The sequence below is a fragment of the Ammodytes marinus genome (assembly GCF_949987685.1).
Source record: "Ammodytes marinus genome assembly, chromosome: 6".
In the NCBI taxonomy this organism is placed as follows: domain Eukaryota; kingdom Metazoa; phylum Chordata; class Actinopteri; order Uranoscopiformes; family Ammodytidae; genus Ammodytes; species Ammodytes marinus.
In genome coordinates this window covers 11,388,055-11,415,241 of record NC_137235.1, presented here as the reverse complement: position 1 = coordinate 11,415,241, position 27,187 = coordinate 11,388,055, and the positions used below count along the sequence as shown (strand labels likewise).

General features: G+C 38.8%; 4 protein-coding genes across 8 annotated transcripts in view; 3 read left to right on the top strand and 1 right to left on the bottom strand.

Annotated features, from left to right (window-relative positions):
• The first annotated feature begins 618 nt into the window (after positions 1 to 618).
• On the top strand, positions 619 to 11,611 carry sgms2a (sphingomyelin synthase 2a). Of its 2 annotated transcripts, none has more exons than XM_080030186.1 (6): positions 619 to 712; positions 6,715 to 7,221; positions 7,765 to 7,882; positions 9,036 to 9,189; positions 9,980 to 10,146; positions 11,041 to 11,611. In XM_080030186.1, the coding sequence occupies exons 2-6, from the start codon at positions 6,773 to 6,775 to the stop codon at positions 11,224 to 11,226; spliced, it is 1,074 nt and encodes a 357-aa protein (XP_079886312.1). In that variant the 5' UTR covers positions 619 to 712; positions 6,715 to 6,772; the 3' UTR covers positions 11,227 to 11,611. The 2 variants fall into 2 exon arrangements, with proteins under 2 accessions (XP_079886312.1, XP_079886313.1); XM_080030187.1 differs by having other exon boundaries at positions 640 to 712; positions 6,718 to 7,221.
• Positions 11,612 to 12,967: 1,356 nt separating this feature from the next.
• cyp2u1 (cytochrome P450, family 2, subfamily U, polypeptide 1) lies at positions 12,968 to 18,397 on the top strand. The gene is made up of 6 exons (XM_080030179.1): positions 12,968 to 13,545; positions 15,142 to 15,431; positions 15,891 to 16,254; positions 16,881 to 17,042; positions 17,180 to 17,347; positions 17,451 to 18,397. Exons 1-6 carry the CDS (start codon positions 13,086 to 13,088, stop codon positions 17,630 to 17,632), a joined length of 1,626 nt encoding a protein of 541 aa, XP_079886305.1. The 5' UTR covers positions 12,968 to 13,085; the 3' UTR covers positions 17,633 to 18,397.
• A 715-nt stretch (positions 18,398 to 19,112) lies between these two features.
• hadh (hydroxyacyl-CoA dehydrogenase) lies at positions 19,113 to 23,071 on the top strand. Its single transcript, XM_080030188.1, has 8 exons — positions 19,113 to 19,277; positions 20,482 to 20,610; positions 20,707 to 20,864; positions 21,247 to 21,373; positions 21,984 to 22,073; positions 22,160 to 22,232; positions 22,497 to 22,613; positions 22,734 to 23,071. Exons 1-8 carry the CDS (start codon positions 19,161 to 19,163, stop codon positions 22,850 to 22,852), a joined length of 930 nt encoding a protein of 309 aa, XP_079886314.1. The 5' UTR covers positions 19,113 to 19,160; the 3' UTR covers positions 22,853 to 23,071.
• Positions 23,072 to 24,620: 1,549 nt separating this feature from the next.
• The window catches only part of lef1 (lymphoid enhancer-binding factor 1), a 44,063-nt gene continuing 41,496 nt past the window's right edge, over positions 24,621 to 27,187 (bottom strand). For 3 of the 4 annotated variants that reach the window (XM_080030180.1, XM_080030183.1, XM_080030182.1), the window contains one exon: positions 24,621 to 26,116. Coding sequence is in view for 1 of the 4 variants with exons in the window: in XM_080030183.1 (XP_079886309.1) it covers positions 26,037 to 26,116 (80 nt within the window). In the remaining 3 variants the exon portion in view is untranslated. The remainder of the gene's footprint in view (positions 26,117 to 27,187) is intronic. The other variant, XM_080030181.1, reaches the window with a different exon arrangement.

Here is a 27,187-nt window from a genome sequence, read left to right as displayed (position 1 = left end):
ATCAATTTATTTGTATTATTATTATTTTTTTTTTCAGACATATCAAAAACAATACAAAACTAAATGAAAAGCATAAAAATACAATAAGATAGGTTAGACTAATTGACTTATTTGGAATGTGAAGGAAAGACGGTTGTTTCCTGACATTGCTAGAAATAGCCTATGTGAACATGATATAGGCCTAGGCTAGCCTAAAATATATTATATAACATAGCCTATAGCCTATAGCCTATAATAAATTAGCCCATTTGTTCTAGGCCTATGGATTTTTTTTAAATGCTTATGATATGCTACATTGTTTTAATGGTGTAAGTAGAATTTGGTATAACTTAATAAAAAAAAAAACATCTACCTAGAAACCATAGATAATAAAATATCCTGCCTGTTTACCTAACAGTTTTTAAATGAGGATAGCCTATTTCAGAACCCCTTATTTTAAAATAAGCGCAGTTACAGGGCGATGGCTGTGCTGATTACAGGACAGTTACTGTGAATTAAAGGGGATGCGAGGCAGGAGGCTGGATGCGGAGGCTGGATGGATGAGAGAATGTGTGGTGCTTTGGGGAGGAGCGCTCCCTGTTAAAGCGAGCGGCACTGTCGTATATTTGCCTCAGTCGAGCCTGAGCAGAGCAGCGATCGAACAGGGCGCAGCATCGGGGATTCAAGGAACTGCAAGTGCAGGAAGAGGCACGAAGAGGCCCGAGCAAACCAGGTAGGATGCTACAAACTGTGCAACATGTGAATACACAGACAGGTCCTCATCTTCTCGTCGGCATGTGTAGGGTTGCATGTGTTTAATAGACGAATTGTGGCATTCATGTGTGGTCTGTAACGGGATGGTAGCCGGACTTGATTTTATAGGCTATCTCCTGATGACAATCAACTTTGTTTTTATCAGTCTCGATCACAGATACCGGCTAGGAATTTTAGTAAACACAATCAATCTTTTTCATTTGTAATAGGCTTATAGGGGCTAATATTGGTTGTCTATACATTAATGGATAAAGTTGTATTTGGTAAATCATAGACATGAGCTGGAAGACTGCGTGTTTATGGTATGTTGTCAGTATATGCTACAGCATCTCATTGTGATTCATAACCAAGTTGTCACATATGAAGCTCTGACACTTCTAAATGCAAACCAAAAACATAATTTCTATGATGGTAGCCTACCCAGTAAACAGACATATGCTTGTACAGTGGTGCCTTGCTTTAATGCCTTTTTAATAATTCAGTTCCCAACCGCAATGCCTTGACTGTAAACGAAATGGCTTAATTACAGGACATGCAATGACCTGTTGCCCCACCCAGTAGCCTCATATGGAACATGCTGTTTAAGCCTGTGTGTGGGGCCACTGTGCTACACCCCAAAAGTAAACTTCAAAACTGGCTGTTCTACACACACATCACATGTGACAGACTGCCGCCCTGTAATATATGGGAGGCATGGGAGACACCCAGTCCTGACTCTGACATTACTGCCAGTATCCACCCCACATGTGGTTATGGTACCCAAAAAGTAGGTTTCGCTCAATGTGCAGTGTGATCACTCTGGCTTGTAAGCTATAAAAGAGGACGTCTTTTTCACAAAAGCAACACGATTTATTTGTTGTGTCAAGAAAGAGTATGTTTTTGTGTTTTGATGAACAGCTTTGGGCAGAGAGCTAGTGTTATACAGTAGTCATGGCATCAAGTGAGTAAATATCAGTGTGCTAAACCCAAATTTGCTCTTGCCTGTCGTTCACATTGATTTCATATTTTATTTACTGCTAAATTAATATTCATTATTGCTAATGACAACTGTACAATTTCCTCTGCTGCTTTGATATCAACCTCCCCTATTCCCACAAGTAGGCTATGCTTCCTATACTTTTACTATTACTATGATCGCCATCTGCTATGCAGCTACTTATAATAATAATAATAATTATTGGTAGAAAATAACTAATTACAATAACTCATGCACTACCTAAGCACAACATTGACATTCTACTTTCTACTTTACACAATTACAATTACATTTCAGAAGCAAACTTTGATTGTCCAAAACATTTAGTGGACAACTATAAATATTTTGTTGATCAAGAGTTAAGCTAGATGCTCTTATGTAATATGATATTTCATATTAAACTAATATACAGTATCAATCACTTAATATTAACTTCACATCAACTACTAAAACATAATGCATCAGTAATAACATATGAATAATATAGTACAACATAATATAACACTCAGGCTATATTTGTATGCAGAACAAGTTATTCTCCTTTTCTAACTTAAGGGGATAGTTTAGTATCTTTTATGTGGGGTTGTATGAGGTTGGACTACTTAGTTTAGTTAGTGTTTTACCTTATGGAGATGATGATCAGTGCATTAGTAGGGGAGACCGGGGGCAATTGAAACACTTTTTGGTTTTAGTGTCATTACTCAAAAACCTCTTGAACTATTTAGATCATTTGTTTTAATTAGGCAATTTTCCGCCAAACAGTTGTTTATTTTTGTTTTCTTGCGTCTCTTGAAAAAGTTGAGGAGCTGATTGGCGGATGTACAAAAAATAGACTCCTGTCTAGTGGCAAACTAAAGCTGGGGAAATAATCTCAGTTTAGCGTTGATTGAATGGATGTTTTAGGCAAGCATTTAAGTGAAGAGAAAAAACTTTCTTCTTCTGGCCCACCTGCAACAGTTCATGGCTGACTTCTGCTACAGCGACGTCTCGCCCATACTCTTTATAGTGACTGCACTGATCGCCATCTTCATAAGGTAACACATTAACTATGCCTGAGTACCCCAGACAAACCCACTTCAAAAACACTGAACTTTCCCTTTAAAGGTCGAGTCAGCGATTCTGAAGAATGATTTATGTCAAAAATACTTTTTGTAAAAATCAGTGAACATTTCCTCACAATCCGCTACCTGTTCGTACTGTGTGCACGGTTAAAAATAACAGTGTTAATAAACAGGATCTGTAAACGTGGGCATGTTGCTAACTATGGTGGCCCCCTTTGTTTCCGTAGGCTATATTCCAGTTTAGGGTGTTTATGAACAGCCTTTAAAAAAAAATTCAGCGCACACACAGTACGGTCAGCTACCAAACATGAGGAGATATTCACTGATTTTGACCAAAAGTGATTTTGTCAAAAAGTCAGAATCGCTGACACCTACACCCGCAAGGTACAGTTCACTCAAAAATACTTATACTTCATTTAAGTAACATTTATTTAAAAAAAAATTTTTTAGCTTTAATGGAGTTAATTAATTAGTTAATTAATAAGAAAAACTATATAAAAATATCATTTTCTGCACTGATTGTCTCATTTGCTGTTACAGGTCATTTATGATCATCAGAGGAAAAATGAGACGGTTTCAGAAATATTAAAAAGTTCCTCGTAGCACCTTTAAGGAGATCTGTTTTAATGTAATCCATCAAAAAAAGAGCTATACAAACCTGTGTCAGACAGTTCAATCATCCTTCAGAGATACTTTTGAAATTTACAGTGTTAACAAAATAAAGCCATTCATATTGGATGACAAAACAAAAAGCCTGAACCTGATGTAGTGCTGAACATGTAGTTTAAATTTCAACTTTAAAACAAGTTTTTAAACATATGTGGCCAACTTCTCTGTTCAGGGCTGGGCCACCTCTGATGTGATTTATTTTTAACCATTCCTTTGATGAAGACCATAAACATGACGTGAAGAAGAAAATGAGTGGACAGCAATAGTAGCATGTTATTATGAAGGCCCCAAAATGGAGTCAAAGCCCTTGCAACCCTGGAGTAAAATACAGCCTTCAAGGCAACTGGGTGGCTTTCTCTTGAAATAGCTTGAGTGAGTGGAGCCAGCCAAGTTATCCATTACGGACTGTGACCATGTGGAATAGGTTTTTCTGCCAGTTTTCCATCACCACCCATCCCTTTAGAGTGCCATGGTTGCTCGGGCTGGTGGGAAAACACTGTGTACTGTACACTAGGGAGGAGGGGGGTCGGTGGAAAAAAAAGGAGAGGCTCTGCTGACTTCACATGTGCAGTCTCATAATAAATAAATATGGCTCCCATGTTTTTATTATGATTATTATCATCTCATACATTAAAAAAAAGAAGGAGAAAAGTGCACCCGAACACAGAAAGTATTGGTCCTTCTCAACAATTTTGGACAATAAAGTCAATATTCTTAAGTATGCTCTCCATAAGCCCAAAGAAAACTGCAGCAGTGGTCAATAGTTCAAATACTCAGAATAGCCTAAAATATGTCTGCATTTCCCCAACAACTGGCCTCATGTGGCTGCATGAATAATAACTAGACTGCTTCACATCGAGTTGACTTTTGATATCCACCGTCTTTTAGTCACCTTAACTAAGTATGTGTGAAATGTCGCTCTTGTCCTGTGAAATTGTAGTTTCAACAAAACCATCCTACCTCAAGGTCATCTTTAAACATTATCATTCAGTCTTCTTGTGTGCTTATCTTTATAAGCCAATTGCAACATGGACAAGATGTCCTCAATGTGCCATGTATGAAATCAAAACAGCTACTGGTGCATGTAGGCGAAACTGTAAAGACAGCATTTTATAATAACCCCCCAGAGGCTTAATAACAGGTGTCTTTAATTCCCCGCAGATGAATGAGGCCTAATATACTCTCAATGGGGATCCAGAACATGGGTGGGGGCAACAGCATAAATAGAGTACAAATAGTTTTTAACAATTATGAAAACTCTATTGATGAAGACTTGAGAGCCAATAAAAAGTTAGCAAGTGGAACTTGATTTGGGATTGTTTTGTCAATCAGTCGTTCCGTTACCTTAACCAAGTAGTTTTAGTAAACTCAATTTAAAAGCAGTGTTTCCCTGCCCTCTCAAAGTGTGTGAGTTGCACCTCTCTGACTATGGGTGTGGTCAAAAGACATCTCTGCGGAATGGTGAGAAATTGTCATTTGTAGCTGATTTTAATTAGCTGTTAAGCAAAGAGGTGGTAGATCTCATTCAGCCATGATACATTTGTAACTGCTTTGGAAAGCACATACAACAATGCCATGCTGATAAGGATGCCAGATTAGGAATCATTGGGTCACAAGAAGTTTTGGAAGGCTATAATAACCAACATATGTTGTCCTTTTGATTGGAGGACTTTTAGGTCAAGTTTAAACATTATAAACAAGCTGTGTTATAATGTCCATGAAATATTCCGGTGTCAAAACACTACAGGCCCTGCAATAGTGTTTCATTAATCAAAGCAGTAACAGGATGTATCCGTCTCACTAATGTTTAATTACAGACTTAAACAGAAAACTAAACAAAGCTTGTAAGCTTTCAGAATTTAAAGCGATACAGCGACTGCAAAATGTGCTTCCTATTTAGTATCACAACTGTCTTGCATGATAACTAACAACAGAGCTGCAACATAATCTCACTAATGACACAAGGGATATTGCATTGTAATTTACTTACATTGGTTGTTCGACCTTGATGATCTTATTTGCCATACCGATCAGTATAAATATAAACTATGACCCATTTAACTACCCTAAAAGTATGTTAGATTGTGTCATCCATCAGTTTTGTAACAGAGGCTACATTTGCTATGGGTTAGTCAGGGGGCACTGTACTATAAGCCTATTTTGACTGTAATAATATTTACCCAAAAATTGATTCTGAGGAAACTGATACTTTAGGCAGCTCTCTTGTATCCAGCCATTCGCTATTTCTATCCCATCCTTGGTCTTAATGCTAGGTTTTCTCCAAGTTAATACCATTGTCTATGTGTCCCAAATGACATTTATTGTGATGCATTTCATGGCTAATAGCAAGATCCTCAAATCCATTAATGGAGCTGTTAAATGGACTAAAAGCCTTTTAGACACGAAGGAATGAAAATAGGCTCTTCCAAGTCATTAACTGAAAAAGGTTTGACAACAAACATTGCACTAGCTCATCTTCAGCTTTGTTTGTCTTCTGGGTGTCATTGCTGATCATTCATCTCTGGCTCTGGACATCCATTTAAGATTTTCTCAAAAAACTGACCAAAACCCACTGGCACGGAAATGTGGCTTGATAACATTAAAAAGCTCTTAAACAGATGTTAAATAGACAGTGGCTAAACCTTTAATCTCAATGGGTTTTATTTAGTAGAGTGTTTTTGCATACATACAGCTTGAAACTTTTAGAATGTGCAGGGAATGTCCTCTGGTGCAAGAGATTATTTTTGACCGTTAAAACCGCTGTGACCATGGCAGCTGCTTGTTGAGGCAAAATCAGGAAGCCAGAGCAGTGTGCTGGAAATACTTTGAAACAGAATCAAAATATGAGTTTGACTGAACGTCCAAACATAAAACTGCCATGGTGCTTCTGTTGAGCGTGCAGGGAAGGGAAAATATAACACACAGCGTTTACTCATACAACCACCACATCTAGAAAATTTGGCTTAAAACTCAGACAGAACTTTTATTGTCTGAATTGGACATTTCAACCAATGGAATCAAGAGCATTGGATCCATAACAGCTCAATATTTTGCTTTGCTAATTCCTAGAATAAGGAAGAGTGGAGAAAAAAAGTAAACAACCTTCTGGTGATTTGGTGATTTTTGTCTTAATCCAATCAAGCAATACCTGTTAGTGTGTGTGTGCTTTTTTTTCTTGTGTACATGACAATAGTATGCTTGTGCTTTCCAAACGACAGAGTTTGTCAGGTTCCAACCTTTTGTTTTCTCTCGTAGCAGCTTAAAAGCCTGACCCCAGAGGAGTGGTGTCCGTGGATGGACAGTGAAGGCACCCATGGCATCTCAGGAGCTTGTGGGTGCAAGAGACTCTCCCACTGATAATCTAAACCCAGGAATGGAAGGTGCTGCTGTGCCAAGTGGCACTAAAACTTGTCCCGTGCACACCACAGGCGGAGAGGATACAAAGAGGGGCTTTCGGAAAGGCATAGGGAGGCACAATGACTACGTGAAGATCTCGGTACCAGAGTCCAAGATCAACCGTCTGCCAATGGAGTGGTGGAAGACAGCGATCGCCTTCTTTTACGCTGGTTTTAACTTGGTCCTGACTACAGTCGTCATCACTGTGGTGCACGAGAGGGTCCCGCCCAAAGAAAGCAGTCCGCCTCTTCCCGATAAGTTTTTTGACTATATTGACAGGGTCAAGTGGGCATTTACAGTGACAGAGATCAATGGAATGGTGTTGCTGGCCATTTGGTTGATCCAGCTGTTCTTCTTCAGATACAAGTAAGAACCTTTGGTACTATTACGTATGGTACATTTTCCTTCAGCTTCAAGGAGAAGTCTAGAGGTATTATATACTGTATGTGATCAGGCTTCAGTGTGTGTGCAGCATTGAGCAGTGAACTGTTTGTGGTTATGAAACTATTGTCACTACTCGGGAACCATGTCATATTATAGTCACAGAGCAGATAACAACACCAGACCCTTACCGTTAAGGTTTTAATGAAGATTGTGGAAAAATCTCTCATTTAAATCATCAAAAAATAAGTGTAATCTTACAAAATAACGTTATGGAGGATTTCCATTGTCATTATGTAGTCTGGTAAATAAACTAAATTTGACCGGCAGAACAGGAGCCCTCCCATGAAAACACCTTGACTCATCCCACTGTGCAAGATAGTTTTGGTATTTTGTAGAATTATAGTATACTTATACATATTAATAGATATATAAATAGTTAAAAATACTGTATATTTTACTTCATATTCACGAGACCACATGATTTATGTATTACTCAATTGTACCTCTAATATTGTCCGTTTGCAGGTCGATAGCAAGCAGGCGGTTCTTCTTCCTCATTGGCACCCTGTACTTGTACCGCTGTGTTACTATGTACATCACCACCCTGCCTGTACCTGGCATGCATATGACTTGTGCTCCAAAGGTGAGCAGCACGCAAACATCAGAGCGGGCATCAGCTGTGGTTTCTCAGCCGTGTACTCCGGTTCACCCTCTGGGACTCATTTTTTACAGGCACGCAAGCGAAGCATGCTATAAAAAAGCCATTTTGACTTTTAACTGCCTCAGGACATCAACAATACTGAGGTGCATCAGTGCTTGATCAGAAACATGTGCTCCCGCCAACTGTTTGTTGGGTTATGTAGTAGAGAAATAGGAGCATAGGTCAGTTAGTTTAGTGGGCTAGTTGTTATGTTCCCAATGTTTTGGAATGTTTTGGAGGGTCTATAAAAAGCCAACTGTTAGAAGTGAGTTATCCTCAGTCATTTGAGCAACAAGCACAACATTTCAGCATGCAATGTATGATACTTTTAAACTTTTTTTGTTTCACTTTCTTCCGTTCCTCTTGATTTTGACTGCGCATTTCAGGTCCCTGTCAATAGCCAGCTTTATATTATGTTGTCTGAAAATGAAAAAAATCGACAGCAAATTAAAGGTGCAATTCGACATTTTGGTAAATCTGAAACTACAGTTATGTACTTAGCTTAGCTTAGCACAAAATCAACTGGAAACATGGAAAAAAGCTACCCTGGCTCTGTCAAACGATTACAAAAAAATACCTACCAGCTCCACTTTAGCTAACGTATTGATATTTAATTTCTTGTTTGTTTACTCTCTACAAAAAAACAAAGTATAAAAAAACAGTTAAAGCTACAAGGATTTTCTGAGAGACTATTATTTGCCGGGGTGCAGTCATTTCTCATTGTCTTATCATTGCCGTGAAGTTGCCAGGGAACTAATGGAAACTCAGTTTTGATAATCAACTAGTATGATTAAGTGTTTATCAGGCAGAAATGCCAAATATGAAAAATGTGAAGATTTGCTGCTGTTCTTATTCACTGTTAATTTTATATATTTGACCTTTGAGCTGTTGGTCCATCAATACAAGCAATTTGACAATGCCTTGAATGCTTGTGATGGATATTCTTGTTTACTTTTTCTGACATTTTCAGTAGTCTGAGTGGGCTATGTGATTTATTAATTGAAACAATGTTGGGCAAATGTAATGATAATGAAGAAATAATAATTGATGATGATATTGCTGCTGATATATCTATCAACTCCCCGTTCTCGACCAGCTTCACGATGACTCCCAGGCAAAAATGCAGCGGATTCTGCGACTAGTCTCAGGTGGGGGTCTGTCCATTACCAGCTCCCATCTCTTGTGTGGAGACTTCCTCTACAGTGGACACACTGTGATGCTCACTCTCACCTACTTGTTCATTAAGGAGTGTAAGTACTCAAAGCAAAGCTTGTTTGTTTGCTTGTATGGAATAATTGATGTGAATTTCCATGAATAATATATGAACACACGGACCTTCAAGGGACTAAAAGGATACAAGCAAGTGATGTGTGTTGCCACTTTTGCACAGATTCTTTTAACATATAATTGTTGCTGGATATACTCACATTTTCAATAGTGTTGGGTTTAATTTAAACACTAAGACTTAACCTTTATAATCGTAGTCTTTTTTATTTATTTTTTATTTAGACTGCATTAATTTAAGCTAGATGTATTTAACAAATGAGGGTATGCTGGGTACATACAGTTGTGCAAATCAATTTGGGGAGACCAGTCCAAATAATCTGTTTGGCTGGTTTGACTTTGGTATGTGTTGAGCACAATGAACATTCTTGTTTTATTCATTAAACTTTACTGACAGCATTATTCCAAGTAAAACATATTTTCATTTAGAGGATTTTATATCAATATATGCAGAAATGCCTATTCTAGAGTATGGAGTGGTCTTTTGATTTTTCGAGAGCTGTATTAAAGACGTTTCTAAAAAAGAACAAACAAATGAAACAACAATGTGAGGATGATATATAACAAATAGATGTCTGAAGTTGTTTGAAGTGGAAGTTGTTTTAAGTTTGCTGAAAATCTCTCTGTTCTTGTCACATTGCACTGAAATGCTAAAAACTGCTCCGACAGTTGAAACATGGAAGAACAGGCCACAAAAGGATTGTGTCGTAAAAATATTGTCAATGCTCTTATTTTTCCTTTGCTTCCTCTCCCTAGATTCGCCGCGTTCCTTCTGGTGGTACCATTTGATGTGCTGGCTGCTGGCTGCAGTGGGTGTGGTGTGCATCTTGGTGGCACATGAACATTACAGTGTGGACGTGGTCGTGGCCTATTTTATTACCTCCCGCCTGTTCTGGTGGTATCACACCATGGCCAACTTACAGGTCTGAACACACAACTGAACACTGGGTGGCTGTTTGTGTGTGTGTTGGAGTGGAAGAGGCTCAAATAAAGAGCTTTCATAGCATAAGGCTCCCCTCTCATTGAGCCTTGTTTCAGATAAATCTTAATGCATAGAGGGTTTTACTGTCTTTATGGAGATATGGTTGATTTTGTTCACGCTGTCTGTTTGAATGTACCAACTTAAAGTTGCATGCAGACAGAAGAATTTATAACAGTTCATGTTTGAGTGAAATCGTCTATGTATTTCATGTAATTATATGTTTACAGTGAGTATGTGCTATATTTTTAGACTGTCAAAATGCTCTGGTTTCATTTCCTTCAAATAGTCAGCAAGAAAGGCTTTTCAGCATGGTGAATTACTCCCTCAACTGGCCAAAAATAGTTCAGACAGTTATGGGGTGTTACCAAGCAAGTTTCTTTTAGCAAGGTTTATTTTATTAAACATCCAATGTTTAACATACCATTCATCACAAGTTTGCAATAAAGAATATCAATAAACCAAATGCTTATAAAAAATGTGCGTGCACACACACACACAATCTCTGAAATTGTGCAATGAAAACATTTTGTTGTTTTTCTGTTCCTATATTCAGATTACTGTAGTTATATAAAGAGGGTGGTTATGTAATATCTTAGATTTGTGTATTTTTTTTCAACTAGAGAGAACCACAAATGTTTAACATTGCAGTATATTCCAATAATCTAACTGTTTATGCAATTATAACAAAAGTAACTATTAGATCACGCAGCACTGGCTTGTTCATCAGCAGCGCTTTGAACAGCATTCCCTGTATGTAAAAAATATTTGGTATGTAAACAAAAACCTTTATCTTTACTGATATTATTCTCAAGGATATTTTTTTTCTTCTTGACAGACCCTGAAATGCTCGCCCAACAACTACCTCACCAACACCTGGTGGAACCCACTGTTCAACTTCCTGGAAAGAAACGTCCAAACGTCGGTGCCATGCTCTTACAGTTGGCCGATCACCTGGCCCCCTGCCTGCCTTAAGAACCCCTGCGAGAAGTATTCCATGGTACAGAGCACACGAGAGGAGTGACATGACCCCTGATCATCCACGGAAGTGGTATTCGCCTTCACACAGACTTATCTACTAGACAGGAACATAATGGTCCCAGATTATTAGCTATGAAAGAAGTGTTTCATCAAATATGTGTCTTGAAGGATACTCATATTGTCTCTGTGTGATCGTTGTAGATGTAATTTATTTATAAAATAAAGTCCTGCAAGGTCGTCATCGTTTTTGTAACTGATACTTGTGTCAGCATAGTGACATTTTATCGCAACTGACTTGCAGGTTTGTTGCAGTATTTGAAAGACTTGACTTTAGATCTGCTACCATAACTCTTTCATACTCTATGCGTTGACGGGGTTTACCTCAATAGGATATCAATGTGCTCAAGTCACAAGGTGCCTTAGTGTATTAAACGTCAGTAGGTGTAACAAAACTGCCGTTAACAGTTCTGTATTTGTTTTTATTTTATATGATTTTTTATTATTATTGTTATTATTATTATTATAAATATGGTATCTTCAGTAGAATTTAGTCTGTAGGTGTAGTTCCTAAATTGTACTATTGTATTAAAATTTAACCATACAAATGCTTTGTGTGTTTTTGATTTTAAAAAATCATCAGTGAAAGTCATAATTATGTTATATACTAGTTATCTGTTTTCGAAACAATTGTATATTTAATGGATCTGTTCAACTTTGCAGACCTTTTTTCTGAAGTAATTCCTATCATACATGCATTTTTACAGTATATATCCAGCTTTTCATTATTTACATTTAAAACTGTTATATAATTTTTAATTTAATATATTGCTTGTATGATAAAATATTGTATGGTCTCATGCTGTATCCGTAACGTTTCCATATCTCTATGCTTGTTTTAATTTCTAATATCAACTAATACTGTAGTTTATATTAGCGGGAAGCAAAAATACCAAAGAAAACCAAAACCAAAATAGTTATTAAAAAAAGTACCATTCAAATGTAGACCCTGAAATGTACTTTTGCTTTTGCCATGTGAAGTTAATTGATGTCCACATTGATGCTGATGTTAGGGATAGGATTTTACTAACTATAGACATGTTTGCAATAAAATATTACTTTTATTTTGTCAGAATTGCTTGTCAACATGGGGAATAGCTCCCTCTACTGGGAAGAAATAGGAATAGTACCAAAAAAAATCCATTGTTTAACATGTTTAATACTCACCACAACTCTGCAGTGAAGTTGAGCAATGATTTCAACTGAATTTGTTTTAAAAAAGTACAATCTTGCAAATATTTTGTTGTTTGGCAGTGCTCATTTTTTCAAATGATTTTAGTTAAACACGATTATGACTGATAGAATTGATCAACATTGATATTGAAATTAGATATGGGATTATTCAAACTATAGCCATGTTTACAATATAAATAGTAGCCTACTTAACCTAAGTATATTTAATGGGCATCTAATCATGGATTTAACCTCTGTGGTAGCCCTTCCCCAAAGGGGAAATGTTTCTGTTACACACCGGAAAATTTCAATTAAATGGAAATGTACAATTTTATAAAATTGTGCTAGGCTGTTATTTTGTAGCCTATCAAAAAGCATATTAAAGGGCCATGCCTGTAAAACAAAATGATGGGCTGAAAATCACTTAGGCCTGTCACAGCGCACCAATCACAGCAGGTCACGGAACTGTCAGCCAATAGGAAGCCAGTAAAGGTGCTACGTTGACCCACGTTTCACAACAACACAGGAAGAGCGTGAGCTGAGGTCTTGGATAATAGGTCCATGGCATGGCTGAGGTCGCTTAAATACCAGTTTCGCGGTGTTGTTGCATCAACAATAATTGCACTAGGACTGTACGAATACCCGTAAAGATGGGATAGTAATGTCAGCTCAATGAATTCAGTTTATTTTAACTTTGACAACATGGTTTCGCTGTCATGGCTGGAACATCTGAGCAGCTCTGTATTGACACACGCAAACATTGTAGCTTTCACAGTATTCTTTATAGGGTATTATTTACTTAGTTTTTATCAGAGACGACGGCACCTCGCAAATATCCCGCCAGGTCCGAAGCCCTGGCCGATAGTCGGCAACTTCGGCGGCTTTCTCATTCCGTCCTTCATCCAGAGGAGGTTCGGCCAGCAACCAGCCAGCACTGGAAATAAAAGCGCCGTGGTTGTTTTGACAGAACAAGCCAAAGTGTATGGCAACGTGTACAGCCTGTTTGTAGGGAGTCAGTTGATCGTTGTGCTTAATGGCTATGAAGTGGTGAAAGATGCTCTCTCAAACCACCCCGAGGTGTTCTCCGACAGACCAGACATCCCTGCTATCACTCTCATGACTAAACGCAAAGGTAGGACACTGTTTGCATTAGATTGTCTTATTGCTTTTTTTCAACATCATGTCAATGTTGGGTAAATGTTATAATTTAGCCTAACAGATACCCATAAACACTGTATGCGTATTTCTACTCGTTATTTCCACCTAGGTTCACCAAACTGACTGCTGGGTTACAAAGTAACCCAACAATCACACTAGGTCTGTTGGGTAACTTTAGGACAGAACAGGCGCTGGGTTTGAACTTTTACAGAAGGCTGGGTTGTTTTTTTGATCCAACCTAGTGAGTGAATATTGATCGGTTAAGTATTGCCCCATACACTAGGGTTATTGCCTTTATCATTGCCTTTACCAATGTATAATGAAAAGTCTAAAATAGAGTCTTTATTTAAAAAATATCAAAACCGTCTGAATAGGCTAAAGAGGCCTATAGCCTGTTTATTATGAAACATTACAAGAATTGGCTTATTTGATGGGATTTCATTTGGCGCTCAATACAGAGCTCTCCCTGGGCACACAAGGAGTCTCCCAACAGAAGCAGCCCAGTTTTTAACACGTTTTCCTGCTGCCTCCGGATACAGCTACCTGAAGTCTTGTTATGTAGGCTTTTGAAAAAATGGAGAATAAATGTAACTAGTAAAACATGACAAGAAGAAATCATAGGCCTATGTGTTGGCAGCTGTGTTAGTAGTCCTATTCTTTCCTTACAGGTGCTAAAAGATTACCATCACTTCGACACATGTAAGACGGTCCCAATATCCAGTCAGACGTAAACAGGCAAATGAGTTGATTCACAGTCAGTAAGCCAGTTAATTAGACATGTATACGCTTGAGACAGTCTGACAGGTTGTGTCTAGGTGACCCAATAAGTTAAGTCTGTTGGATCAGTGAAGTAAACAGTCCAAAGTAAGAGCCTTTAAGATATTCTTTTATCAATCCAGAGCATATGCTATTTCTATCCTTTTGTATAGGCCTACCGGTTAATACAACCAGAAGACATAGTAAATGTCAGTGTGAAGATATGGTTAAGAAAAAGCATGGTCAAAACACTTCTTACTATGACCACAGTCACAGACTATGGGATGGGGACATATTTGATCAATTCACACTTGTGCATAAACATTGAAAGAGTTCTTAGTTGCCTTTTACCTTTTAGTTGAATCAACAACCCTCTTAAACTGTTTCAACAACAAAAACACTTGACATCACGTCAGTAGGATTTATTGCAAGACTGTTGCATTGGAGGTTAGTTCACCTAATATACTGCCAAATGATGAGTATATCCTTGTTAACGTGGCTGTGCATCCGGGCTATGCAGTAAACAGGTTGACTAATAGCAAAAGAAAAATCACTTTTTTTTCCAGATTTAAAACTCTCAATATTATGTTGAGAGGTTTCATTTACCAATGTTAGGCCTGCACTATCAAATGTAGGATTTGGGCAGGGAAAAAAACGGAATTATCCTCCTGGCAGGTGTAGTCTGTATTTATTGGTGTGTGTGTGTTATAGTTTGAAGTCCATTAGAGATAAGAATGAAAAACAACTAAATTAACCCTGACATGCTTGACCTTTTAATAGCCTTGTGCTTTTTGTTTTTAAATGGAACTTTCAGGTATAGTTTTCGCACCTTATGGGCCCGTGTGGAGAAAGCAGCGCAAGTTCTGCCACACCACGCTCCGAAACTTTGGCCTGGGGAAGTTGAGCTTGGAGCCTTGCATCCAACAGGGCCTGGCCGGCATCAAGACAGAGCTGCTGCGACTGAACGAGGAGTGTGGTGATGGCGCCGCTGTGGACCTGGCCCCGCTCATCAGCAACGCCGTGTCCAACGTCATCTGCTCGCTGATCCTGGGTCAGCGCTTTAGTCACGAGGACAGCGAGTTCCGCACCACGCTGGACCTGATGGTACGAGTAGGCATGTGCCAGTATGATAACCTTAAGCAAAAATACCACGGGTTCACAATATCACAGTATTGCGATTACAGCTCTCAATGTGTTATTTTGAAATGTCTGGGTGAAGTTTTTTTTTTCTTCCGCTGGACATAATCTTTTTTTTTTTAACATTAATAAACTTGTATGATAACATTATACGTTAAACAATTGACGTATTCTAAACAAAGCAGTCCTTTTTAAGTGAGCAGCTAAACAAGGTTTTTAGAGACATGTTCACTTTCTACACATTTCTCTTCTAGTGAAAGTGGTTATGCGGCAGAAATATTCTGAGCATTAATACTACAAAAGCTTCCATGTTAACATCCTGTGTGTTCTAGTACCTTAGAACGACAGAGATAACGGCGCTATTGAAACCTTTACTTTTTCATGTCACGGTATACCTTGAAACCGGTTGTCGTCCCATGCCTATAGGTACGAGGGCTGGAGATTTGCGTGAACAGTGCCGCGGTCCTTATCAACGTCTTCCCGCTGCTCTACTACTTGCCTTTCGGGGTCTTCGCGGAGCTACGGCGGGTGGAGAGAGACATCACGGTGTTTCTCAAGAGGAGTATCGCGAAGCACCGGGAGACATTAGATCCTAGCAACCCCAGGGATCTCGCCGACATGTACCTGATGGAGATGTTGGCCCAGCAAGCCGCCGGAGAGAAAGACAGCAGCTTCACCGAAGACTATCTCTTTTACATCATAGGAGATCTCTTCATCGCCGGCACTGACACCACCACTAATTCAGTCCTGTGGGTACTGCTCTACATGGTCTTACACCCTGATATCCAAGGTAACATAGTATAGCAACAGTCCATAGTATGGTTCATCTCTTGCAAACTGCTTTCGTGCTCCGGTGAAATCTAGCACTTTGTATGGTCTGCTGGTGCAAAACTGACCTCCACATTGACACTGGAGTGGAGCTGTGGGACTATCACCTGCAATATCTGAAATTTCTCCCAATCAGATTATGTCTGATTTTGATATAGTTATACAAGTAGTAAAACCATTATCTTTTTTTTTGGTTCGTAAGATCATCTTAAATCAACTGTTTGAGTCAATAATTCAATACATTTCTATAATCTTTACATGTAAATAATTCGATAATGTTGTTTTGTACATAAATGGAAACTCTTTTGGGGGGAAAACGAATCGGTCTGTGGAAACCACGGCTAAAATATTTCCTACTTTTTAGGAAGACAAATTGTCTGGATCAGTTACACATTTTACCACTTCTCCAAATGTCTCACAACTGCCTTGCTTAACGCTTCAAAACAATTACTTTCAATTTCAAAACCTTTACTATCGCTTTCTTGGACTCTGACACAGTACATTTTACTGATTTGTTGAGATGAGATGGCTTTGTACCGTCTTTAAATAGGCCTACTTGTCGCTTTGCTTCTACTTTTTGGATTTCAGAAAAGGTCCAGGCTGAGATTGACCGAGTGGTGGGCAGAGAGCGGGTAGCGTCTTTGACCGACAAGGGAAGTTTGCCTTTCACTGAAGCCACCATCATGGAGGTGCAGAGACTGACGGTTGCGGTTCCTCTGGCTATTCCTCACATGGCCTCTGAGACAACAGGTAAACCTATTTGGACCTCGGGGATAATAAATATCTACAGAGCTGAATTCGGTTGATTTCTTATCATTTCAAGAGCATCTCGTTGGCTGAGGTGAAGGGATGACATGACATTGATGTTTTTTTCCTTCCTCTCTCAGAGTTCAGAGGCTACACTATTCCCAAAGGAACCGTTGTTTTGCCCAACCTGTGGTCGGTGCATAGAGATCCCGCTGTTTGGGACGACCCAGACACTTTCAACCCAGCACGCTTCTTGGACGATGAGGGAAAGTTGTGCAGGAAAGAGTTCTTTATACCATTCGGGATTGGTATGCCATTCCTTAGTTATATGAGCTTAATAACTGAAACATGAATAGCTAAATGTATTGTAATTGTTTGTACACCATGGCTTCAACTGTCTCTATCCTCCAGGTCGCAGGGTGTGCATGGGTGAACAGCTGGCGAAGATGGAGCTCTTCCTGACTGTTACCATCTTACTGCAGGCCTTCACATTCAGACTCCCAGAGGCAACACCTCCTCCTAACCTGCATGGACGATTTGGCCTGACGCTGGCCCCCTGCCCATACACCGTGTGTGTGAGCCCTCGCACATGACACTGTGGAAGACTTGGTTTGAACTGGTGCTCTGTAAACCAGGGGCTTTGATGCCGAGCAAGTCTTTGCAAAAGTCCAAAAATGTTGGTTAATGTTTCCTGGGGAAAGACAATGCAATATGTGCAAAATATTGCTTATGTTGCTATTGTAATTATGGCTGCATATTATATTTCACTATCAGTTAATTTATTGAATATCATTTTGAATTTTTAAGTAATAATTTGGTCCATGACATTTACATTTCTGATGGGTATTCAACCATCAGATGACCACATTTCAAAGTGATGTCTTACAGTTGGTGTTAAATTAACAAGGATATTTATGCAATCGTTATGTATATTTACTTGATGGTCAAGTTATAATGATCTATATTATCAAGATCCTGTTGATATTGTTGTCTATCATCCATTAGAGGAGTGATCAGTATAATACACCAGATGCTTTTAATTATCTGCTGAATATCTTTACCTGTTTTTAAAATGTATCTTATTGGAGAATAGATTTTAGTTTTAAGAAGAATTTGAAAATATTTCCTTACAGACTCAATTAATGTTATATTTGCAGATGATCTTAATAATAATGACCTCCATTTGTCATGAATATATATTTTTGGTTCCAATTTTTACTCTTTTCAATGTTTTTGTCTTAAATTGTTGACATTTTAGCCATGTGAAGAATGTATGAGGCAAGACTTGTAAAACTTTGTTACTGACACAGACATAGTGTATGGTATTGACTCACTTGAAGCACGGACATGTGCACCCATAAATATCATAAATTAAAATCATATGAAAAATATATATATATAAAATGTAAAGCTTGGTGTTTTTTTTAAACCTTCAAGAGTAATTCTGGTACTTTTTACAAGTTGTTTATTGAATTAGCAGCAAGGTCTGTAGAATCCATATACTTTTGCTGCAGTGGTAAAAGGTTAACAGCCCTCAAATTAATAATTCAAAATCAAACATCTCTTTTTAAGATTTAAATAACTGCTGAAATACAGGACAAGCATATTACAAAACAAGTACTTGTCTTTATTTAAATTTTGAGGTACTTTCCCGTCCTTTTATTTCTTCAATAATGTTTCCACTACTCTACTTTTCAGAGGAATATTGTAGTTGTTTCTCTATTAGATTTATGTGACAATATGAAATGAGATATAATGTGAACATACCAATAACATACAACACATTGTTTACATTATATGAAAACATGTGTTTTAGAAATACATACATACATTGTATCTAAATTTAAGTTTAATTAAATAAATTTGACACTTTTACTCAAGAGTGTGTTTACATTGTGTTGCTAATTATGAATATTGGCCCATAAGTAGGACGTAACACTTATTATGACCTTTGTATGCATAACATGCACAGTTTGCATGTCTTTTTGGGCATATAGTGTATCTGTGGGAAAGGTCATAGAAGCGTCTGTGCGGTCACGTGACTGACGACCTTTCTCCCAATTTTCTCACGTAACCGGGTCAGTGTGCAGAACAAGTCCTGTAGTAGGTCGACACAGCAGCATGGCTTTCTTCACTCACCAAATATGCAGGGGTCTGTCGTCCTCGGCAGTCAGACATGTTGTTATCAAGAATGTTACGATCATCGGAGGAGGGCAGATGGGCGCAGGAATTGCACAGGTAAGCGACGACACGCCTTTGGTGTTTGTTTAGCCAAGTTACTAGCAGTTAGCTTCATTATAGCTATAGCCAGCTGACGTGCTATGAGCCAAACCACACGCTTCAAACACATAGTGAAAAATTGTCCGTTTAAGATATATTGTTTTGCATAAATATACATGCATGCATACGTTTCGGAGGATGACCACTATTAAAAGACGCGAGTTAGCCCTTCCTGGGGTCCATAAGCTCGGAGAAGCAGTGTGTGCTGCTCTTCGATGGAGGTGGAGCTGTCAACAACGCGAATGCTGCATTTGCCATACTAGGGAGTACATCATTATCCTCGAAGTCCTTATTCTTAAAACCGCAACATACTGTCCGAAAACACGTCCAATATAGAACTAATGTGTTGTATGTTGTTGTCTCACTTGTCTCACCACCTTCGCAATGAACCATGGGACCAAAAAGCCTGTGGGCGTTCGCTTTAAAAAGTTTCACATTTCCCTGTGGTTGATTCGGAATTTGTGTTCAAGATAAATTTAGTTGTCACTCATCAAACACAGTTCTTAACCCCGTTTTGCCACATACAATTAGTTCAGGAAGGATTGAAACTATGATGCACTGCAGTTGTAGGTACAGATTTGACCACAAGGTGTCGCAATCTCATCTCTATAGTTGCTCTCCACTAAACTGCTATTGAAGAATTTGTGTCCAAATCGTACACACTAATATAGTATATAGTCTCACAATATACAAGTTGTCAATGTATTTTAACAGTTCTTATACAAAAAAAATCCATGCATCAATGTTTTTTATTGATTTGTACCGACTTTAAATAGGCCTACTTGTAAAAAAAAAAAAAAAAAAAAAAAAAAAAAGAAGTTTGACAAATCTTGTAATGTGTTTCTCCTCCCTGCTTTTTTGTTCATCTCATGGTGGTATACAATATACATCCACACAGCAAACTCCAAAATCTGTTTCTTTAGCAGACTGTTTTACACAATACAATTTTTTTTTTTAGAATCTTTAATTGGTTTTCTGTTTACATTTGCTGCTTACTAATTTATTAAGCCAGTTAAGACCAACAGGCAACAGTGGCACACACTATCATTTGTTGAGCAGCAATTACTGGATCAAAAACAGTGCCACCTTTTCTGCTCCCACCTCAGCACTGCCATGTATGTCTCTGTTTCCAGTTATATTGGAACTCATTTCTTTCCAACAGGTTGCTGCAGCAACTGGCCACTCGGTGACACTGGTGGACACAAATGAGGACATCCTTAAGAAGGCTGTCAAAGGAATTGAAGGGAGCCTTAAAAGAGTGGTCAAGAAGAAGTTTGCAGATAAGCCAGAGGTGAGACAGTAGATCACCAGACCTAAAAAAATAAATAAAAAAAGAGTGACATGTATTTCTTTAATGGGAGATATTTGTTTTTTGTTTCTTTTTCAGGCAGGACAGGAGTTCATCCAGAAAGTCATGCAGAATGTGTCGACCAATACGGATGCTGGTGCTGTAGCTCAGGGCTCGGATCTTGTGTTGGAGGCCATTGTGGAGAATATTAAAATCAAACAGGATCTCTTTGGTCATCTCGACAAGGTGGCACCGGCGTAAGCTCCGTCTCGTTTCAGTTTAATTTATTAGCTAGAAGTGTTGTGAGATTACAAATGAGTGCAGTTACTGTGTAGTGAGGATTTAATACCAACTGTGTGTGTGTGTGTGTGTGTGTGTGTGTGTGTGTGTGTGTGTGTGTGTGTGTGTGTGTGTGTGTGTGTGTGTGTGTGTGTGTGTGTGTGTGTGTGTGTGTGTGTGTGTGTGTGTGTGTGTGTGTGTGTGTGTGTGTGTGTGTGTGTGTGAAGTTCTGGTCTGATAGAGAGAAGGGGGATACATCACATTTGGTGGTCTATTTAAAGGACAATAAAATAAAGTTTTTAATACAACACATTCATGTATTATGTCTTAATCATTTTATTTCTGTGCTTTGTTTTTCAGACACACCATCTTTGCCAGCAACACGTCCTCTCTGCCCATCGCTGAAATCGCCAGCTCCACCAACAGACTGGACAGGTTCGGAGGCCTTCACTTCTTCAACCCCGTCCCCATGATGAAACTCGTAGAGGTAGTCTCCGGGAATTATTTCTAATCCGTGCGTTTGTCATTGTATTTATCTGAGTTTTTAACAGGGACAACACAGTTTCATTTCACATGGTCACATATTAAGAATGAACTGTATGAAGGGCCATTAGACGCAGCTTATTTGCACCCCCTCCCCCTTTCATTGGTTAGTCTTTTAAAACCAGGTAAGAACATAAAGAACACAACTAAACAGATTCAGGTCGTTATCAACAGAAGAGGTTGCGCGCATGTTTTTGTGTGTATGTTTTGCTTCAGTCTGAAGTAAACTCAGCAGAACATCTTTGTGTCCAGAGGATCCATTCAAAACCCATTCAAAGGTCAAATTAATTCTATTGGAAGTATTTAGGATAATAATGTATGCTTACTTTAGTTACCTGACATGTCGTACAAGGGAAACGCCACTAGATTCCTCCTCACGACTGGTTGAGCTGCCCTTGGCTAAGTTTTGGTTTTAGGGCTATGGGTTTCTGCACTCTTTTTATACCCATTAACTGATATTGTAAGGATAAGACTCTTAATTTATGCAGATCTCTGCTCCTGTCGGAGACACCTGTATCCTGCTATTGACTGCTGAACTGTCCCATCTTTCACAGGTCGTGAGAACCTCAGCAACAAGCCAAGAGACGTTTGATTCCCTCCTGAACTTCAGCAAAGCGCTTGGAAAAGCCCCAGTGTCCTGCATGGTAAGATGAGTTGTCTGGTGCCTTCAAAGCTGCAGTCTATTTTTAAAAATCGAAGTTAACATTCACAATACATTTTCTTTGTCCAGGATACACCAGGATTCATCGTGAACCGCCTACTTGTTCCTTACATGGCGGAGGCCATCCGGTTGATTGAGAGAGGTATGTATACCTGCCATGAGCATGGGAACTCTGAGGATCATTCACTACAGTAAATGGTCCTTAAGTACTGTACGTTTCTAAGAGGAAACACAAGACTTATTATAATATTCTCATACATTTTTTGTCTTTGGTGTCACATTCATGTTAATGTGAACTGCATCAAATATTGGGGCCTTACTTCAATATGCTGTTACATCCATTTTCAACATTTTGATTGATTTTGCAGTTTTGCATGGTAAACGTTGTATTCTATCCTGTTCTCAGGTCATGCATCCAAAGAGGACACTGATATTGCCATGAAACTTGGTGCGGGATATCCCATGGGGCCATTTGAGCTTGCAGACTATGTTGGACTAGACACCATGAAGTTCATCATTGATGGTGAGTACTATAGGGACAGTATAGGTGTTGATAGGATTTTAATTTAAAAGATTAAAAAAAAATGCTGCGAGAAAATGCTGATATATTAAATGTGAAAGCATTCCCTTTTTGTCATTGCAGGTTGGAGTGCGATGGACCCTAGCAACCCTCTCTTTGCCCCGAGTGAATTGCTGAACAAGCTGGTTGCAGAGGGCAAATTAGGAAAAAAGACAGGAGAAGGATTCTACAAGTACAAGTGATTTAGTTTTACAGAGTCGCTGATTGTGTGGTTATAGACATCAATGTAAACTAATAAGAGCTTCAGAAAATAAGCTGCAAACGGAAAGAAGTGCCTGTTCCTTCAACATCGAATGTTAACTTTTGTCTGTCAGTCCATTTTCTTATCAACATCCGCCATATTACAATCTTTGTGTTCATGTATGAAAAGATTAAATCTGATAAAATTGATTTTTAAATTACTTATTTGTCTGTTTTTGACAAAGAAGCAAAAGGTTTTGAGTTTGTAGGTACACAGCTCATCTTAAATTTACTGTGACACACAAGTCAATGCCTCTGCAAAGTAGACATTCTGCTAAGGTCTGAACGCTTAAACAAATGTGCTACATGTATTTGTTGTCAATCGTTTGAAAATATCAAGTGGATGTCTTTCTTATCGGTGCAAAGTTCCTCCGGGTTACTGTCCCTTCCACTGCAGCTCAACAATTAAAACACTTTCTAGAGAAACATTGTACAAAAAGTAAATGATTTTGGATTTGAGTGACTCACTCAGATATAAGCTTCCTTGTTAAGCTTATATGTATCAGTAACGGGGGGAATGGTTACAGCAGGCACAACCTGTTTCAATGTGAAGATCAGCACCTGACCCTTAGTGGACATACTTTTACCAGATCCATAAGTTCCCTTCCAGACACAAATTAATTCATAAAAAAACTGTTTTGAATGAGTTGTCTCTTCTCAAAAAGTTTCAATGATCTTGTTCAAAATGTCCATGAAAGAACATTTTCCTTCCTCCACATTTAAAAATCCAGAATCGTTAAAGATGCAAATATTGTTTATTTCGATTTTTTTTTCTCCTACTTGGCTGAAAGGTCCATTCGTAGTTTATTTTAAGGCTTCAACTTTTCCCTTCATACTTGGTTAACGTTGCCTAGCTGCTGAACCCAACTGGTGTTCAAACTAGCTGTGATGTCACAGAATCACCTTCTGTACGTCCACATCTTAAACTTAGATTAAAGGGGAGAAACTTTCTCCCTTAAGCAGTTCAACCTGAAAACAGCTTTCTAGTGTCGGTGAGGCTCAAACGTCCAAGGAACGTAACCATAACAAAAACACTTTTAGAGTAGAGGGTGACCATAACCTTTTATATAATTCCTTATTATAATTCTGCAGCTCTTACTTTGGTACATATTAAAGGGCTATTTGGTTAGTTTGTTTATTTTATTTAAAGGCCCATGTTCAGATCATGTGTGCAACAAATGTGTAATTGTGTGCATTATAAATAAAACTGACTTGAATCCATGGAATTAATCATTTCTGAGATGCTTTCCTAAAAGCATTACCCACTCTGCCCCTTCAAAATGTCCAGTTACCTAACATGAACACATGGTGGTGCTGTTCTACTTTGAGAGGCACAATATGGATGGTTTATAAATAGCATTGTGTTTCCTTTGATCTTTTGAGATTTACTTCATATATTCAGGTTTATCTTAAAGAGTATTAACATAATTTAAAGGGGGTTTACCAGACAGTACCTGATGGACGGTACTTCGTTTCTCTTTTATAAGTATAGCCCCATAAGCATTGTTCTGGAAGCTTTGATTGTTAATTTGATTGATAAAAGTAAGTCTTGCCAAGACAAAAACAAGTTATATCTAATTTGTTGAACTTGCTTTACAACACTAATATGTGTAACCACTGGCGAACCCTTACATTATATTCTCTAAGGATGACACAGGCCATTAGATCTGGCACTTATAGCTCTGGTCTTTTCATAAAGTAATCAAATGAGCCAATGGTGCCTTTTTTATTTTTCTTACAAAACAAACAAGGACAAAAAAAAACATGTTGAAACAGTTCAAATATGACCACTTGGGAAGCAAAATGCCACACCAAGATGACAGTGACCCAAAATATGATAATAAAAAAAGGAATTCATCAAGTAATACTAAAATAGAGCAATAAAATCAAAATGTTACAGAGATGCTTGCATGGAATAAACAACATGGCTAAAGACCACACTATTAGCTACCAGAGAAAAAAGACAAAGGTCCATTGCAATAAAAGAAAGACTGCCAAGTGCTGGGGTAAATATATATATCTGCTTCATTTGTCATGTTTTAGAACAATAAAATATAGGCCTCTGAGCTATCCACTCTCGCCTTTGTCCTAATGTTGCCTGAAAAAATACCAAGAAAATTGACATATCCTGACAGTTTTAAAAAGTACACATACTGAGCATTATTTTACATCTGAGCAAGACTCGAGGTCACTATTTGTTACAAATAGTTATCAAAATAAGCCTTAACTTTAAATTTTCTGCAAGACGCTTCAACAAGAAAAATGGCTTTCCTGTGTCCAAAGCTTATTTTTCATATATACCACTATATATATATAAAAAAAACAATATTTAAAAGAAAGGAAAAACACTAAAATATACACAAAGAAATTTTAACAAAAGAAGCTTCAAGATACAAAAAAAGCATTCAAAATAAAACTCAGTTTGAAATTAAAAAAGCAAATCAAATGTTGATCCTTTTTTGCACCAACTGGTCAGCATCAAACTAAAATGGCGTCTTGAGGGACGTTGCTTAGACGAGATGAGATCCCTCCGTCTTCCTTAGTGCAGTCTAAAAAGAGGTGTTTGGTCGGTCGGGCGAAACCCCAAAATGGTCTCAAAAATCCAGGAAGAGTGAGGGAGAAAGAGGGGTGGGGGTGTTGAGGGAGTAAATGTCGGTCTAATGAACTATACAAAGGAACCGAGGTGACAAATAAATTACAGTAAGTTGGAAACAGGTGTTTGGGCGGTGCAGTGGAGAAGTTTGTGTGAACATCAAAATTGCTGCTGTTGTTATTGTTGATCAGTGCAGTGCCTTGGATTGCAGTAAAGCTGATAGTAAAAAGGGAAACTGACAAAACACAGACATCGAGTTAATGATTTTTGGGTGCAAGGACGTGGTTTGCGTGATGGTGCTCCTACTTATAGTGATTGTCTTGTTCAGTTCAGTGTCTCAACAGCAGGCACCTTCACAGAGGGAGGAGAGTCAAACAGTGAAGTGTTTTTGGTAGTGGTGGTGGTGGCAACAACATGTGACTGTGCTGGAGGAAAGGGGGTAGGGGGTTACATGGGGTTGGACGGGTGAAGGGGGGGGGGTCCTCTGAGGAACTGGAGGCTTCAGTTTGGAGATTTAAGGGTCTTCATGGAATCTAGCAGGCCTCCATCTCTAGCAGAGGGCCCGTAGCTGCTGCCTTCGCTTTGCATGTGGAGAAATTGCTACGTTTTCCTACTGAAAAGAAAAAAAAGAACAAACAAAACAAAGACGGTAAGAAAAAAAAACGATCGATCAATCAACTGCGTTAACGATTAATTAACTGCATCTGTAGACACACCCACACACAAAAAGCATAGCTGCTTCTTCTTAGTGAGGAGAGGGGGGGGGGAGATATTAAAAACACATTAGTAACCCACACCAAAACACTGTTCGCATTCACATAAACCAAAACCAGACATGTCAACATGAGTCAGAATGACTCGAAAGTGTCTCACCATGCAAGCATGCTTCTCCGGTTCAGGGAGGGACAAAAACCTCGCCATGACCATCTACATAGTTAATCTTTTTTTTCTTCCTAGTGTTACAGCTGATTGAATAAGAGCCTTTGCAGCAGTGTTGAGCAAAGCGCTGAACTACAGAGAGGGGGTTATAGGTCAGTGACAGGATGTGGGCCGGTCTGCCTTTGATCTGGTCTAACATGGGGGTTGCCGTGACCCAGCTGGCAGCACTCCGCTCTTCTTTGCCCTCCCCTGACCGACTCTTTCCTCCTCTGGCTCTCTCAGGGCCAGCAGCCCATTGTGGAGCTTCTGGATGACATTTAAGGCTGCCGCCGCAGGTGGGCCGTGGGGGAAAAACAGGTCGAGGAATACGCTCTCCGCACAGGATGAGCACCACAGTGACCGAGTTGGTGGAACTACGTTGGGAAAAATGAGACTCAGACGAGGTTCAGGTGCAGATTGGCACTACTGAGTAAAACATGTTACCCGACTGTTCAAAGCACTTCACATGACGGCCCGTGAATCTGGCACTTTTCCCTGACAGGGAAATTGTTTGTCAAGCTGAAAAAAAGTGTTCTTTTCCCTCTTGTGATCTGGGCCTGAGCTAACATAACAGAGGTAGCTTCAGTTATTGACAAGCCAAGGAGAGTTATTTTAGACCCGAGCAGCATCAAATAGAATGTGTGATCAAAGTGGAGCGGCAGAGACAGAGGTGGATGGATGCCTCCTGCGACTAAAAAGATGGGATGTTTTGTGAAGACGAGAAAAGGAAAAGAAACGGTATTAGTTTGCTTTTCCCTTGTGGCAA

What these genes read in the sequence shown, in the direction of transcription:
- sgms2a (XM_080030186.1), top strand. Translation starts at nt 6,773, where the DNA reads ATGGCATCTCAGGAGCTTGTGGGTGCAAGAGACTCTCCCACTGATAAT. An exon ending in CTGTTCTTCTTCAGATACAA is followed by an intron (nt 7,222 to 7,764) that starts GTAAGAACCTTT and finishes GTCCGTTTGCAG; the next exon opens with GTCGATAGCAAGCAGGCGGT. An exon ending in ACACCATGGCCAACTTACAG is followed by an intron (nt 10,147 to 11,040) that starts GTCTGAACACAC and finishes TCTTCTTGACAG; the next exon opens with ACCCTGAAATGCTCGCCCAA.
- cyp2u1 (XM_080030179.1), top strand. Translation starts at nt 13,086, where the DNA reads ATGAATTCAGTTTATTTTAACTTTGACAACATGGTTTCGCTGTCATGG. An exon ending in TCTCATGACTAAACGCAAAG is followed by an intron (nt 13,546 to 15,141) that starts GTAGGACACTGT and finishes TGGAACTTTCAG; the next exon opens with GTATAGTTTTCGCACCTTAT. An exon ending in CTTTATACCATTCGGGATTG is followed by an intron (nt 17,348 to 17,450) that starts GTATGCCATTCC and finishes TCTATCCTCCAG; the next exon opens with GTCGCAGGGTGTGCATGGGT.
- hadh (XM_080030188.1), top strand. Translation starts at nt 19,161, where the DNA reads ATGGCTTTCTTCACTCACCAAATATGCAGGGGTCTGTCGTCCTCGGCA. An exon ending in CCATGATGAAACTCGTAGAG is followed by an intron (nt 21,374 to 21,983) that starts GTAGTCTCCGGG and finishes CATCTTTCACAG; the next exon opens with GTCGTGAGAACCTCAGCAAC. An exon ending in AAGCCCCAGTGTCCTGCATG is followed by an intron (nt 22,074 to 22,159) that starts GTAAGATGAGTT and finishes TTCTTTGTCCAG; the next exon opens with GATACACCAGGATTCATCGT.